General features: G+C 43.0%; 1 protein-coding gene across 1 annotated transcript in view; it reads right to left on the minus strand.

The window, feature by feature from the left end:
* Positions 1–18235, minus strand: part of OLFML2B (olfactomedin like 2B) — a 483693-nt gene that overhangs the window by 182671 nt on the left and 282787 nt on the right. The window contains exon 5 of the mRNA XM_073592846.1: positions 1261–1471. Within this exon, the coding sequence (XP_073448947.1) occupies positions 1261–1471 (211 nt within the window). The remainder of the gene's footprint in view (positions 1–1260; positions 1472–18235) is intronic.

Raw genomic sequence — 18235 nt, forward strand, 5'->3', positions numbered from 1 at the left:
GCATTCCTCTTCAGATTGAATGTGAATCTTTGCAGTGCAATTTGTGCCCATTCATTTTGTATTGACGCAAATAACTACGCAAAGTATCGGTTTCAGTATCGGGAGCATTTGCGCAAGTTCCGATACTTGAGCAAATGCTTGAAATTGGCACCGTTACTGGTATTGGTGCATCCCTAATGAAAACTCTTTCTAATAAGTAAAAAGATTGAAAGTGAAAACATTTGACAAAAATTAAGTTAGCAGTGGTGATAGCCACTATAAAAGGCTCTTATCATACACGTCAAGGAAAAATGATCCTCTGTCAACAATGTTCAGGTCCACAAAAATACCAGGACTTCCAGATGCTTGGTGATTGGCCAATTGCTGTCACATTAGAGTACTCAACCTTGTGTAAGTGCCAACTAAAGCGACTCTGAACAACATAGAACTTCTTTCTTCACTGCCTGCCACTAAGCAGGGTGGTTGAGAAAGCGAATAAAAGTATGCACTGTTGGAGAGGGGGCCTTAAAGCAAACTGTTTGGTTTGTCCTTTGTGGGCAAAGCACAAATTTGCTTAAAGTGGAGTTCCAGTCATTTGTGCGTTTATTAAAAGTCAGCAGCTACAAAAATTGTAGCTGCTGACTTTTAATAAATGGCCACTCACCTGTCCCACAATCCAGTGGTGCACTCACACCAGCTGTTTTTACCCTGTGTCCTCCCTCAGTGGCGCCCGCATCTTTACTATGGGCACCCGGCTGTGACAGCTTGCGGTTTCACAGCCGGGTGCCCACTGCGCATGCGCGAGTGGCGCTGTGCTCTGTGACTGGTCCCAAAGTCTTCTGGGACCTGTCATGTGTCCCAGAAGACTTCAGGAGGGAGGAGGGAAGGAAAACTTCTGATCGCCTAAAACGACTGGACCGGAAGAGGGAGCGGATACCTGTCAAAATCAGGTACCCGCTCCCCCCTTCTCCCCAAAAGCTCACTTTCACAAACAGGAGTCAGGGAGGAGGCCTTAAAGTGGAACTTCCCCTTTTTGACGGAGCTCCGCTTAAGGAAAACATTTTAGACATATTTATTATTTATTCAGAAAATAATAATGCTTACCCCTACCTGCACTGTGCTTTCTAGAATAATGTATTTTATTTGTGAACCTTCTTTTAGTTGTACAATATGCTTTAATGATCATATGGCATATGCAGTTGACAAATATTACAAAATGAAAAATAATATATGGCTAAAATAAGAGCACTGGGCACTAAAGTTACATAAATTTTCACTTACGCAACTCATCCATGTCACTGTCATCTTCTGTATCTTTGGCCTTGTAAAATGTTACACCTCGGACAACAGGCTTTTGGACCGGTTTTGATCTTACTTTAATTTGACGTGAAGAAATTGGCCACCTTCGAACTTGCTGAGGTGGTGGAGAATGTGGCTTTGGATCTTCAGCTTTTGCCTGTTCATCTCTTAGAAACCTTTCTTCATACTTTTCCTAATGCACATAAGAAATACGAAGAATCACTCAATAAATGAATCAGAACATTTAAGTTAAAGAGTTGTAAAGGGGGGAAGGTTTTTTATCCTAATGCATTCTATGGATAAAATGATAATTCTCCCAATATACAAGACTCTGGTCAGGCCGCACCTGGAGTATCCTGTCCAGTTCTGGGTACCAGTCCTCAGGAAGGATGTGCTGGAACTGGAGAGTGTTCAGAGAAGGGCAACAAAGCTAATAAAGGGTCTGGAGGATCTTAGTTATGAGGAAAGGTTGCAAGCACTGAACTTATTCTCTCTGGAGAAGAGATGCTTAAGAGGGGATATGATTTCAATGTACAAATACCGTACTGGTGACCCCACAATAGGGATAAAAGTTTTCCACGAAAGGGAATTTAAAAATACAAGCGACCATTCACTTAAATTAGAAGAAAAGAGGTTTAACCTTAAACTGTGTAGAGGGTTATTTACTGTAAGAGCGGTAAGGATGTGGAATTCTCTTCCACAGGCAGTGGTTTTAACAGGGAGCATCGATAATTTAAGAAAACTATTAGATAAGCACCTGAATGACCACAACATACAGGGTTATACAACGTAATACTGACATATAATCACAAACATTGGTTGGACTTGATGGACTTGTGTCTTTTTTCAACCTCACCTACTATGTAACTATGTACGTTTACCCCCTTCATGACCAGGCCATTTTTGTGATACGGCACTGCGTTATTTTAACTGACAATTGCACAGTTGTGCGATGCTGTACACAATTAACATTGATATCCTTTTTTTCCCACAGAAAGCTTTCTTTTGGTGGTATTTGATCACCTCTGTGGTTTTTATTTTTTGTGCTATAAACACAAAAAAACACTGATTTTGAAAAAAAAAAAAAAAAACAATATTTTTTACTTTATGCTATAAAACACATCCAATAAAAAAATGTAAAAAATCTAATTTCTTCATCCATTTATAGCCAATATATATTCTGCTACATATTTTTGGTAAAAAATCCCAATAAGCGTATATTGATTGGTTTGCGCAAAAGTTATAGCATCTACAAACTATGGGATATTTTTATGGAATTTTTGTTAATCTTTATTTTTTTACTAGTAATGGCAGTGATCGGTGACTTATAGCGGGACTGCGATATTGCGGTCCACAAATCGAACACTAAATGACACTTTTGACACTTTTTTGGGGACCAGTAACACTAATACAGAGATCGGTTCCAAAAAATATGCACTGTACGAATGATACTGGCAGGTGAAGGGGTTAAACTCAGGGTCGATCAAAGGGTTAAATGTGTCCCTTGGGTTTGCTTTCTTACTGTGTGGGGGATGCTTTAACTGTGGGAAGACAGAGATCTGTGTTCCTGCTTAGCACAAACACAAGATCTCTGTCTCCCCTACTAACAGAACGGCTATCTGTCTTGTTAACATAGGCAGACTGCCGTTCTGCCTCTCTCGGAAATGATCGGCGGGTCCCAGCGGACATTGGGTCCACCGGACCCGCTGATTGGCTCCCGCTGTGTCCAATCAGGTATGCGATTTCGTGCAGGAGAGCCACCACCCTGCTGTACATGTACGTTGGGTGGTCAATAAGTGGTTAATGATGACTAATCTGCAGGGAAGGAGATATCTCAGGGCAGTTTTGTTTAGGCCTGGTTCACAATAATGCGATTTCAGATGTGACTCACAGAATCGCATGACATTGAAAATCACATTGTGGTGCCCATTCACATCAATGCAGCACAGCACGGTGTAATTTTGGAAAAGGGTCCCTGTACCACTTTCGTGCAATTTCAGGGTGATTTTGGTCACATAGACTTTAATGAAAATGCATCAAAAAATGCATGTACATGCATTTTGATGCATTTTTGTAGGTTGTTAAGGAGTCAGCACCCACCAGTGCGCTAACAACCAGTAACTCATCACTGCTGTCAGCTGGTGATTGCAGCTGATAGCAGAATGTAGCAAAGGAGCCTGTCAGTGAGAAAAAAAATGCCCTGGGGTTCTGCCCAAAATCCATACCAGGCCCTATAAGTTGTGTTTTATTAAGATAAAAAGCACTCACATTTCAGAAGGAATCAAACAGCACAATGTCACAGCTTGGAGACACAGACACTGCATTCCCAGCTCCGCCTAGCGTGATCATGTCACCACCAACCTCACTTGTTGCACCTCCCAAGGCTTTCTTGACTTGACTTGTCTACACAATTGAATATTCCTTCTTGCCTTTTATCCTTGTGATGTGAAGCTGAAGATAGTGCTATAGCACTAGCAGAGTGCCTGCTGACTCCTATACAAACTGCTTGCATTATCTCCCCTGACAAGTGAGGTTCATTACAGCAGGTGAGAGGACACCCAAAGGTGGGGTGTTCGGGCACAGAGGTGATTTACTTAAGATACTATATGGTGTATGGGACAAACACAACCTCTGGATTTTTTCTGTTTTTGATACACTGAAAATGACAGGATATGGACTATATTTGATTACACTTTACATGCATCTATATTTTTAATGAAATGGACTCTATTCACTGATTATTATATGGACTTTAACTGTATGCACATTATATATTTTTTTCTGGTATGAGATATACCTTTTCTTTTTAGCACTTCACATATAGATTTATTGCATTAAATATATTTGATTGGTTTATTATAATTATTTCTAAATTATTTTAAATTACTTATTTTTATAATTGTTCCCCATTCCATTTGTTTGCCTTACACACATGATGAATTGAGTTTATGGATCACCAATTGGTGCCACTATATGATATGTAATATTATTTATTTATATTTATTTATTGATTGGGTTACATGTTGCACTTTACATATTGAGAAATACCACTGTACCTTTTCTAGATTAAACAACTGATCAGCACAGCACATTTCAAATCTGCACACTACCCAGTGACCAGCAGTGAAGAACATGTTGTCTGAAAGGATGCCAGGGATGCGTTCTTTTATTCTGGCTCATCACTCGTCATCACTTACACTTGTAGTCTCTAAACTCAATGCATCTGAATAGGTGGCTATCTAGGGGGGTACTGAGTAATCAGAATGCCACAGACATAAAGGGAGTAAATGCAGATGCAGATCTCTAAATTGATTCTAAGGTATTTCTTGCTGCTTCTGTGTAAATTTATTAGCAGCCTCTGCAGTGTCAAGGAGATTTATGATGTAGCAAAGTATTTTTTTCACTATGAATAATCAGGGGTAGGCAACCTTTTGAACATAGTGTGCCTAAAAATGGTTTTGAAATTAAAAGGGTCAGCTACATAAAAATAAATGTCAATGTACACTCTCAATCACGAAAAAGGAACTACAGTGCCTTGCAAAAGTATTCACCCCCACCCCACCCCTTGGCATTTTTCATGTTTTGTTGCCTCACAACCTGGAATTAACATGGATTGTTTGAGGATTTCCATCATTTAATTTACAGAACATGCCCACAACTTTGAAGATGTTTTTTTTCATTGTGAAGTAAACAACAAACAGGACAAAATAACAGAAAAAGTCAATGTGCATAACTATTCACCCCCCTAAAGTCAATACTTTGTAGAGCCACCTTTTGCGGCTATCACAGCTCCAAGTCACTTTGGATAAATCTCTATGAGCTTGCCACATCTTACCACTGGAATTTTTCCCATTCCTCCTTGTAAAACTGCTCCAGATCGTTCAAGTTGAATGGTTTGTGCTTGTGAACAGCAATCTTTAAGTCTGACCACAGATTTTCTATTAGATTGAGGTCTAGGCTTTGACTAGGCCATTCCAACACATTTACATGTTTCCCCTTAAACCAATCAAGTGTTGCTATAGCAGTGTGTTTGGGGTCATTGTCCTGCTGGAAGGTGAACCTCTGTCCTAGCCTCAAATCACACACAGAGTGGTACAGGTTTTGCTCAAGAATATCCCTGTATTTAGCACCATCCATCTTTCCCTCAACTCTGACTAGTTTCTCAGTCCCGACTACTGAAAAACATGCCAACAGCATGATGCTGCCACCACCATGTTTCACTGTGGATGGTGTTCTTTGGGTGATGTGATGTGTTGGGTTTGCGCCAGACATAGCGTTTTCTTTGATGGCCAAAAAGTTACATTTTAGTCTCATCAGACCAGAGCACCTTCCTCCATACATTTTGGGAGTCTCCCACATGCCTTTTCGCAAACTCAAAATGTGCCATTTTTTTTTTTTTTGCTGAAAGTAATGGCTTTCTTCTGGCCACTCTGCCATAAAGCCCAACTCCATGGAGCGTACGGTTTATTGTCGTCCTATGTACAGATACTCCAGTCTCTGCTGTGGAACTCTGCAGCTCCTCCAGGGTTACCTTAGGTCTCTGTGCTGCCTCTCTGATTAATGCCCTATTTGCCCGGTCTGTGAGTTTTGGTGTGTGGCCGTCTCTTGGCAGGTTTGTTGTTGTGTCATGTTCTTTCCATTTGGTTATGATAGATCTGATGGTGCTCCTAGGGATCATCAAAGATCTGGATATTTTTTTATAACCTAACCCTGACTTGTATTTCTCAACCACATTGTCCCTTACTTGTTTGGAGAGTTCCTTGGTCTTCATGGCAGTGTTTTGTTAGTGGTGCCTCTTGCTTAGGTGTTGTAGCCTCTGCGGCCTTTCAAAAAGGTGTGTATATGTAATGACAGATCATGTGACACTTAGATTGCACACAGGTGGACATCATTTCAATAATTATGTGACTTCTGAAGGTAATTGGTTGCACCAGAGCTTTTTATGGGCTTCATAACAAAGGGGGTGAATACACACGCACATGCCAATTATCAGTTTATTTATTTCTGAAAAATAGTTTTATATTTTTCTAATTTTACTTCACCAACTTAAACTATTGTGTTCTGATCCATCACATATAATTCAGATTAAAAAAAAATTGAACTAAAGGCTGTAATGTAACAAAATAGGTAAAAAGGGGGTCAATACTTTTGCAAGGCACTGTACCTAAGTGAAAGTGGTGAAAATTCACTTTGCAAGGTATACTAAACCATGTGCAAAGAAAATAAGAAAAAAGGATTTTGCTTGCTCATGACTGGATGTCTGAAGGCAGCACTGCATCACCCTATTCACGAATCTAAGTAAAAATTCTCCTGCAAAGTAAAAATTTAATTTGCAAAGTAAGCATGCTCTACTCCTTTAATAAATCAGTCATGCCATATTTTAATGTCACAGCTAATTAAAACACTCGGTAACATTGCTAAAATAGTCTCCTACTCAATTAAAAAGGTTATACTTTTCATGATAAAAGGTTTAAAACAATAAAGGAAATATATACAACCAGATATTAATTAATGGTACTAGTGAGACAGAGAGGAGCTCCTGGAGGATAATAATAAATACACATGATAAAACTGTGGATGTACCAATATTTGTCACCACACACTTCAGTAAGTAAAATAATGTCCTGAGTATAATATGGTAATGAGGTCCTGAAAAAAAAAAAGTGTGTTTGTAAAATGGAGGGCACACAAAACTTTACTTGCTGTAGACCTGCAGGTATTGCGGGGTGCACACCAAAATTAAAGAAGTTATGGTTGGCGGTATCTGGTAACAGTTACTCCAAGACGCAGTTTATTAATTGCAGCATAAGAAAGGTTAATGTAAAAATGTGCTCCACATGTAATTTCTAATATGTTGGGTGCACCATCAGGCACCTCCGTACAGGATTGGGGACATTTCTGTGGGGTCAGAATGTTTGTGCATCCCATCTCTACATTGCATCTTACCACTTTCAAAATGTTTATGCAGGGACGTGACTTCATTTCTGTTTTATGGTATGAAAATAGTCTTTTCTCATCTTAGGGTGGAGAGGTTCATAAAAGATTGCTTGAATGAGAGGCTCAGTGTATCTTGAGAATTCAGTCTAGAATTCTATTGGATCTCAAACATAGATGGGATATTAGTGTTTTTTTGAAGAATTAATATTGGTGACTTTGCACAATGTGTCATGTTTATTGGTTTTATTTTATTTCCTTAACTTGTTACTTCTCTGTCTTTTCATTTTGGTCTTCTCTGTCTCTATATATTTTGTTCATTGTTTTAAAATTTTTAACATGTGAAGTATAAACTTTTTAATCGCTCCCTTGCCTTGTGTAGGAGACTATTTTAACAATGTTGCAAAGTGTTTCAATTAGCTATGACTAAGGTCTTATACTCAAAATTGCAAGCCTGTTACACTGTATGGAACGATCTTCAATAAAGTAATATCAGAGGAACATTGGAGTGCCAGTAATTGTATTTGTATGCTTCTCGACAAGGTTCTTGGAATAGAGATTTTCCTTGCACGCCATTGGGTGTTTTTTGCAAAGTTAACTTCATCATATTCACTAAGCTCTGGGGCAAATTTGCATGCAAAGTGTACTTTTCACTTTTAGCTGCTGTCCTGTAGATAGAAAGATGTTTTTTTTTTGGCAAGGCCTTCTCTAAAAAAAGTGGTCTGTTTGTTTGTTTTAGGGTGTGGTCTTTAGGGGTTTTCATTTTTTTTTTTTTTGGGGAAAGTGGAGTTATTATTTTTTATTTTATGTAATAGGCTCTTTTTTTAACCCCTTCACGCTGACGTAACACATATTTGCGGCCTCATGGAAGTGGGCTTTTTTTCATGGGGCTGCATATACAGTATCTCACAAAAGTGAGTACACCCCTCACATTTTTGTAAATATTTTATTATATTATTATTATTTTATTATTATACAGGATTTATATAGTGGCAACAGTTTGTGCAGTGTTTTACAACATGTTGATGCAGAGTTAGAAGTGTATCATATTGAGCATCAAAGATTTACGTGACTTGAATTGACTACCAACCCGCTATCGAGCCATCATTTCGGATTGATCTTGTTGTGGAAAGTTCATCCAGACGTCCGAATACTGTATACTATAGATGGTGGTGTATAGCGAGCACTTTAAAATATATACACATGTTGTGGTTTTTTAGATAATGTATCTTTTTTGTTATGTATTTTTCCAAGTAAATAAAATGTTATTTTAAATAATCAGTTTGTTATAGTTGTGCCTATAAAGTCCAAAAGTCCCTCTTGTTTGGTTTTTTACAACATGTTGGCAGACAGTACAGTTACAATACAATTCAATACAGGGGGGATCAGAGGACCCTGCTCATTAGAGGTTACAATCTAGGAGCGAGGGTCAAGTGGGAAAAAGGTAATAGCTGTGGGGGATGATCAGATAGAGAAAATGAAAATACAGTTGTTAGGTGTGGATAGGATAGGCTTCTCTGAAGAGGAGGGTTTTCATGGTTCGTCTAAAAGCTAATAGAGTAGGAGATAATTTGACAGATTGGAGTAAGGAGCTCCATAGGATTGGAGAGGCTCTGGAAAAGAGAGTGTAGAATAGAGCCAGAGGGTGAACGTAGCATCATGTGACACGTATCTTTTCATGTGACAACCCTGAAGAAATGACATATTGGTACAATGTAAAGTAGTGAGTGTACAGCTTGTATAACAGTGTAAATTTGTGTTTGGGGTTGTTTTCATGTTGGAATACTGCCCTGCGGCCTAGTCTCCAAAGGGAGGGGATCATGTTCTGCTTCAGTATGTCACAGTCAGGGCTGCCAATCGGGGAGTACAGCCGTTACAACTGTAAGGGGCATTGGGGCCCGAGGGGGCCGGCCCGGGACAGAAGAAGGCAGGATGGGTGAAGGGGAGCCCTTCTGTGCATTACAGAAACAATCTTGGCTGGCTCTGCTCTTTGTGGCATTGAGCTCAGACATCAAGCTCTTTACTGCCACTGCTGGCTACTATGTGCATGTGCACCCCTCGTGTACTGTGCTTCTCTGGCAACATGTCAGCTTTGTGAAACGAGCTGGAACCAGGTAGGAAGATCTTCTTTACAAGTAGGGGCTGTGAAGGAAATGGAGGGGGGCTGTTTGTGTACAAGGAAGGGCCAGGCCCTTGTATGTTTACACATTTGTGTATATGTAGGGCTGCCATATATACAGGTGTGTGGGGGGCTGACATATATACAGATGTGTGTGTGTGGGGGGCTGACTAGGGTTGCAACCTGTCCGGGATTCACCCATACAGTACGGGTTTTGAAACATGTGCCTGGGTCTCTGCCCGCCTAAAACCCGGGCAAATTGTTTATTTCAGACCCACCAGTGGCTCCCTGTGCCTGTGCCACCAGTGCAGCTGTGTCTCCTCGAGTTCGGGTCTGCAGCACCACTTGATTTCTGCTCCTGCTGCCTGAGTGCCTGAGTGTACAGAGATCACGCTGGGACTGGAGCCCAGCTTGTAAGGTAAGTTTTTGCCATGTCAGTATGTCAGGATTTCAAAATACTCTCACCCCCCCAACCATACACTATACTATACATACATACACACTCCCCCACCATACACTATTCATACAGTTCTGCCGCCCCCCCCTCCCATATACCATCCATCTATATAGTTCTCTCTCTCCTTCTCATACACCATCCATATATACAGCCCCCCCATATATACAGTCCCCCATATATACAGTTCTCCCAGATATATACAGTCCCCCCATACACCATCCATATATACAGCCCCCTATATACAGTCCCCCCCGTATATACAGTTCTCCCCCCATATATACAGTCCCCCCATACACCCTCCATATATATACAGTTTTCACCCCCCATACACCATCTTTATATACAGTTCTCACCGAGTGACACCATTCACTGCCCTACTGACACCGTCCTGTACTCTACTGACACCATCCACTGCTCTACTGACACCAACCTCTGTTCTACTGACACCGTCCTCTGCTCTACTGACACAGTCTTCTGCTCTACTGACACCATCCACTGCTCTACTGACACTGTCCTCTGCTCTACTGACAGCATCCACTGTTCTACTGACACCATCCACTGCCCTACTGACACCATCCACTGCCCTACTGACACCATCCACTGCTCTACTGACACCAACCTCTGTTCTACTGACACCGTCCTCTGCTCTACTGACACCGTCCTCTGCTCTACTGACACCATCCACTGCTTTACTGACACCATCCACTGCCCTACTGACACCATCCACTGCTCTACTGACACCATCCTCTGTTCTACTGACACCGCCCACTGGCCTACTGACACCGTCCACTGCTTTACTGACACCGTCCACTGCTCTACTGATGCCATCCACTGACCTACTGACACCATCCACTGCTCTACAGACATCATTCACTGCCCTACTGACACCGTCCTCTGCTCTACTGACACCGTCCACTGCCCTACTGACACTGTCCTCTGCTCTACTGACACCATCCACTGCCCTATGGCCACTGTCCACTGCTCTACTGACGCCATCCACTGCTCTGCTGATGCCATCCACTGCTCTGCTGGCATTGTCCACTGCTCTACTGATACCGTCCACTGCTCTACTTATGCCGTCCACTGCTCTACTGACGCCATCCACTGCTCTGCTGATGGTGCGCCGCAAAAGTGTTCGGGTTTGGCTTGAAGAAAAGGTGGCAACCCTAGGGCTGACATATATACAAGTGTGTGTGGGGGGCTGACATATATAAAGGTGTTTGGGGGGGCTGACATATATACAGGTGTGTGTGGGGGGCTGACATATATAAAGGTGTGTGTGGGGGGCTGACATATCTACAGGTGTGTGTGTGGAGGGGGCTGGCATATATACAGGTGTGTGTGGGGGATGCATGGCATATATATAGGTGTGTGGGAGGGGCTGACGTATATAGAGGTGTGTGTAGGGGGGCTGACACATATACAGGTGTTTGTGGGGTGCTGACATATATACAGGTGTGTGGGGGGCTGACATATACACAGGTGTGAGGGTAGATGACAAATATACAGGTGTGAGGGGGGTTGACAAATATACAGGTGTGTGGGAGGCTGACATATATACAGGTGTGTGTGGGGGGCTGACATATATACAGGTGTGTGTGTGGGGGGGCTGACATATATACAGGTGTGTGTGTGTGGGGGGGCTGACATATATACAGGTATGAGAGGGGCTGACAAATATACAGGTGTGTGGGGGGCTGACATATATACAGGTGTGAGGGTAGCTGACAAATATACAGGTGTGAGGGGGGTTGACAAATATACAGGTGTGTGGGGGGGCTGACATATATACAGGTGTGTGTGTGTGGGGGGCTGACATATATACAGGTATGAGGGGGGCTGACAAATATACAGGTGTGTGGGGGGCTGACATATATACAGGTGTGAGGGTAGCTGACAAATATACAGGTGTGAGGGGGGTTGACAAATATACAGGTGTGTGGGAGGCTGACATATATACAGGTGTGTGTGGGGGGCTGACATATATACAGGTGTGTGTGTGGGGGGGGCTGACATATATACAGGTATGAGGGGGGCTGACAAATATACAGGTGTGTGGGAGGCTGACATATATACAGGTTTGTGGGGGGCTGACATAGACACAGGTGAGTGTGGGGAGGACTGACATATATACAGGTGTGAGGAGGGCTGGCAAATATACAGGTGTGTGGGAGGCTGACATATATATACAGGTGTGTGTGGGGGGCTGACCTATATACAGGTGTGTGTGGGGGGCTTACATATATACAGGTGTGTGGGGGGGTTGACATATATACAGTTGTGTGGGAGGCTGACATATATACAGGATTGGGGGGGCTGAGTGCGCACAGGTGGGGTGGCCGGTGAGCGGATTCAGTAGGATGGCCCGTGGGCAGGCCCTGGGGAATGTTGGTGGTCAGGCTGGGGGGGGCCCAGGCCTAAAGCTGTGTAAGGGGCCCAAAAATTTCTGATGGGTGCCCTGGTCACATTACATGTTGGCATTCATGGTTCCCTCAATGAACTGTAGCTCCCCAGTGCTGGCAGCATTCATGCAGCCCCAGACCATGACACTCCCACCACCATGCTTGACTTTAGGCAAGACACACTTGTCTTTGTACTGCTCACCTGGTTGCCGCCACACACGCTTGACACCATCTGAACCAAATAAGTTTATCTTGGTCTCATCATACCACAGGACATGATTCCAGTAATCCATATATACAGCCCCCTATATACAGTCCCCCCCGTATATACAGTTCTCCCCCATATATACAGTCCCCCCATACACCCTCCATATATACAGTTTTCACCCCCCATACACCATCTTTATATACAGTTCTCACCGAGTGACACCATCCACTGCCCTACTGACACCGTCCTGTACTCTACTGACACCATCCACTGCTCTACTGACACCAACCTCTGTTCTACTGACACCGTCCTCTGCTCTACTGACACAGTCCTCTGCTCTACTGACACCATCCACTGCTCTACTGACACTGTCCTCTGCTCTACTGACAGCATCCACTGTTCTACTGACACCATCCACTGCTCTACTGACACCAACCTCTGTTCTACTGACACCGTCCTCTGCTCTACTGACACCGTCCTCTGCTCTACTGACACCATCCACTGCTCTACTGACACTGTCCTCTGCTCTACTGACAACATCCACTGCTTTACTGACACCATCCACTGCCCTACTGACACCATCCACTGCTCTACTGACACCATCCTCTGTTCTACTGACACCGTCCACTGGCCTACTGACACCGTCCACTGCTTTACTGACACCGTCCACTGCTCTACTGATGCCATCCACTGACCTACTGACACCATCCACTGCTCTACAGACATCATTCACTGCCCTACTGACACCGTCCTCTGCTCTACTGACACCGTCCACTGCCCTACTGACACTGTCCTCTGCTCTACTGACACCATCCACTGCCCTATGGCCACTGTCCACTGCTCTACTGAAGCCATCCACTGCTCTGCTGATGCCATCCACTGCTCTGCTGGCATTGTCCACTGCTCTACTGACACCGTCCACTGCTCTACTTATGCCGTCCACTGCTCTACTGACGCCATCCACTGCTCTGCTGATGGTGCGCCGCAAAAGTGTTCGGGTTTGGCTTGAAGAAAAGGTGGCAACCCTAGGGCTGACATATATACAGGTGTGTGTGGGGGGCTGACATATATAAAGGTGTTTGGGGGGGCTGACATATATACAGGTGTGTGTGGGGGGCTGACATATATAAAGGTGTGTGTGGGGGGCTGACATATCTACAGGTGTGTGTGTGGAGGGGGCTGGCATATATATAGGTGTGTGGGGGGGATGCATGGCATATATATAGGTGTGTGGGAGGGGCTGACGTATATAGAGGTGTGTGTAGGGGGGCTGACACATATACAGGTGTGTGTGGGGTGCTGACATATATACAGGTGTGTGGGGGGCTGACATATATACAGGTGTGAGGGTAGATGACAAATATACAGGTGTGAGGGGGGTTGACAAATATACAGGTGTGTGGGAGGCTGACATATATACAGGTGTGTGTGGGGGGCTGACATATATACAGGTGTGTGTGTGGGGGGGCTGACATATATACAGGTATGAGAGGGGCTGACAAATATACAGGTGTGTGGGGGGCTGACATATATACAGGTGTGAGGGTAGCTGACAAATATACAGGTGTGAGGGGGGTTGACAAATATACAGGTGTGTGGGAGGCTGACATATATACAGGTGTGTGGGGGGGCTGACATATATACAGGTGTGTGTGTGTGGGGGGCTGACATATATACAGGTATGAGGGGGGCTGACAAATATACAGGTGTGTGGAGGGCTGACATATATACAGGTGTGAGGGTAGCTGACAAATATACAGGTGTGAGGGGGGTTGACAAATATACAGGTGTGTGGGAGGCTGACATATATACAGGTGTGTGTGGGGGGCTGACATATATACAGGTGTTTGTGTGGGGGGGGCTGACATATATACAGGTATGAGGGGGGCTGAAAAATATACAGGTGTGTGGGAGGCTGACATATATACAGGTTTGTGGGGGGCTGACATAGACACAGGTGAGTGTGGGGAGGACTGACATATATACAGGTGTGAGGAGGGCTGGCAAATATACAGGTGTGTGAGAGGCTGACATATATATACAGGTGTGTGTGGGGGGCTGACCTATATACAGGTGTGTGTGGGGGGCTTACATATATACAGGTGTGTGGGGGGGTTGACATATATACAGTTGTGTGGGAGGCTGACATATATACAGGATTGGGGGGGGCTGAGTGCGCACAGGTGGGGTGGCCGGTGAGCGGATTCAGTAGGATGGCCCGTGGGCAGGCCCTGGGGAATGTTGGTGGTCAGGCTGGGGGGGGCCCAGGTCTAAAGCTGTGTAAGGGGCCCAAAAATTTCTGATGGGTGCCCTGGTCACATTACATGTTGGCATTCATGGTTCCCTCAATGAACTGTAGCTCCCCAGTGCTGGCAGCATTCATGCAGCCCCAGACCATGACACTCCCACCACCATGCTTGACTTTAGGCAAGACACACTTGTCTTTGTACTGCTCACCTGGTTGCCGCCACACACACTTGACACCATCTGAACCAAATAAGTTTATCTTGGTCTCATCATACCACAGGACATGATTCCAGTAATCCATGTCCTTAGTCTGCTTGTCTCCAGCAAACTCTTTGCGGGCTTTCTTGTGCATCATGTTTAGAAGAGGCTTCCTTCTGGGATGACAGCCATGCAGACCAATTTGATGCAGTGTGCGGTGTATGGTCTGAACACTAACAGGCTGACCCCCCACCCCTTCAACCTCTGCAGCAATGCTGGCAGCATTCATACATCTATTTCTCAAAGACAAACTCTGGATATGACGCTGAGCACGTGCACTCAACTTCTTTGGACGACCACGACGAGGCCTGTTCTGAGTGGAACCTGTCCTGTTAAACCGCTGTATGGTCTTGGCCACCATGCTGCAGCTCAGTTTCAGGGTCTTGGGATTCGTCCTATAGCCTAGGCCATCTTTATGTAGAGCAACAATTCTTTTTTACAGATCCTCAGAGTTCTTTGACATGAGGTGCCATGTTGAACTTCCAGTGACCAGTATGAGAGAGTGAAAGCGTTAACACCAAATTTAACACACCCGCGCCCCATTTACACCTGAGACCTTGTAACACTAATGAGGCACATGACACCGGGGAGAAAAATGGCTAATTGGGCCCAATTTGGACATTTTTCACTTAGGGATGTACTCACTTTTGTTGCCAGTGGTTTAGACAATAATGGCTGTGTGTTGAGTTATTTTGAGGGGACAGCAAATTTACATTGTTATACAAGCTGTACATTCACTACTTTACATTGTAGCAAAGTATAATTTCTTCAGTGTTGTCATATGAAAAGATATAATAAAATATTTACAAAAATGTGAGGGGTGTACTCACTTTTGTGAGATACTGTATATGTATCTCCCTTTGTTCTGGGAGCACGCCGAACAGTACAGCACAGAGACCGGGTCTCAGCGAGAGCCCTGATCGCTTTGGGTAGCCTCTGATTGGCTATCACAGTGATCAATCACTGTGAAGCTTGTCCCCGTGTTTCTCTCTCCGTGAATAGAGAAGAGACATACATTGTATCTCTCTCTATCCTTGCAGAGATGATTTAGTTCATTTAGTTCATCATTTTTCATTGTGTTTTCATTCCCCTCAAATTTTGGTGACAATTATGAAATTTTGGCTAAATTTGGCTAAATGCATTGATGTCATGGGGGATGTCAAAATTAAAGGGTTTTATGAGGATAAGGGTTACAAATGCTCATTTCAACTATCCTTAACTTGTTTTTGGTTCAATAAACCCCTCATTGGCCTCAAAAATTTAACTTTTTTTCACAGAGAAGTAAAAAAACCCCAAATAACGAAGGCACACAAATAATGGACACATTTGCTTATGTTTGGATTCTATCAATTCCAAACAGAACATTGGGAACCCTGTGAGAATCAAACCCCTGCAGATTTGCTTATCCCTAGTGCTAAGGATGACTGTAACAATGCTTTCATCTGCTCTGCACTGAAATGTTTAAATGCCTTGTCAATGTCACTAATGAGCTCTTCTGGTACTATATGCAGCTCAGTTGTACACTTCTCATGAGGATATAAAAATATTATTATCATTATTTTTATTATTATTATTGTTATTTTTTTTTTTCATTTTGTGCATCAGCACATAGGCAGTGGCAAGACATTTCTGGGCTTGCAGTGAATTAGTGTAATCAAACTAAACTAAACTGGCAACTCGTATCCACTAATTTAACTGTGCACTAATAGGCCATAGGATTATTGTCCACAAAAAGCTGTACCTTACTTCCTGCCAAGTATTCCTTGAATTGCTTTGTAATTGGCAGCACTACTGCAAGAAGTTCCAACTTAAACAAACAACAGTTGGTAGAGTTTCACCAAGAAAGTCTCAGCCCCCTACTGGCTGAAATAATCACATTTTCCACATTACCCTGTTTCGGGTTAATATGGATCATAATTCCTGCAGACTTATATCAGTTTATATTACAAAAAGAGACTTGTAGTCTGCATAGCTAGTTCAGAATCTGTGCCGTTAACAAAAATTTCTGCTGAGCCCATTGTTCACCAGTTCCAACCTTCTTCCTTTAAGACTCCATCCCTTTCACTACCCTTTAGAGCAGATTAAACATTTCAGCTATTTTCTAGAAGTCTTTGTTGTTCTACTTTCGATGCTCTGCAGGTCCACAAAGGACATGATCATGACAAACTGTATATAGCATATGGCCGCACTACTTATTTTGTCTTGGCTAACTTAAATGCCTGGCTGCTTGGATGCAACCTGAATGCATACATATTAATTGAGCATGTATAAAACAAACAACAATGTAATCTAGGCATTTCAATAGTTTCAAAATGAGATTTTCCAACTCTTGTTACACCAGTCCTTTGAACATGCCCAGAGCATTAGTCATGTTGAATAGCATTCAGTTTAAAATAAATCCACAAAAATGACATCGGTGAATTTTGGCTTATCTTCTTCTTTTATGGGAAATAGCCAATATCCACTCTTATAAAATGAGCAACTGTTAAATAATATTTGTCAAATGTAACTGCTTCAGCCGCCAATCTATTTTTGCTACATTTACAGACAATGTCCCATTTTGTACACTGTTGCTTTGGTAATATTCTCTTTCTGCCTAGCCCTGTTAACTTTGTTCACTGCACTTTGTTTTTCTCAAAATTAACAACAGCGACAGTAACCATTCACATTTGTTGTTTAAAAGAAAAATTAAATCATTCTACCTCAGCAGACAGGTCAGGCAGGATTTCTGTTATAAGTTTAGTGCTCTTCAAATGTTCACGAAACTCCAATTGCAATGTCAGGAGTAGGGATGAGCCGAACGTCCCCCGGTTCGGTTCGCACCAGAACCTGTGAACGGACCGAAAGTTTGCGCAAACTTTAGAACCCCATTAAAGTCTATGGGACTCGAACGTTCAAAATCAAAAGTGCTAATTTTAAAGGCTAATATGCAAGTTATTGTCCTAAAAAGGGTTTGGGGACCCGGGTCCTGCCCCAGGGGACATGTATCAATGCAAAAAAAAGTTTTAAAAACAGCCTTTTTTCAGGAGCAGTGATTTTAATGATGATTAACCACTTCAGCCCCGGAAGGATTTACCCCCTTCCTGACCAGAGCACTTTTTACAATTTGGCACTGCGTCGCTTTAACTGCTAATTGCGCAGTCATGCAATGCTGTAACCAAACGAAATTTGCGTCCTTTTCTTCCCACAAATAGAGCTTTCTTTTGATGGTATTTGATCACCTCTGCCGTTTTTATTTTTTGCGCTATACACGGAAAAAGACCGAAAATTTTGAAAAAAAATGATATTTTCTACTTTTTGTTCTAAAAAAAATCCAATAAACTCAATTTTAG

The sequence above is a fragment of the Aquarana catesbeiana genome, linkage group LG07 (genome assembly GCF_042186555.1).
Source record: "Aquarana catesbeiana isolate 2022-GZ linkage group LG07, ASM4218655v1, whole genome shotgun sequence".
Taxonomy (NCBI): Eukaryota; Metazoa; Chordata; class Amphibia; order Anura; family Ranidae; genus Aquarana; species Aquarana catesbeiana.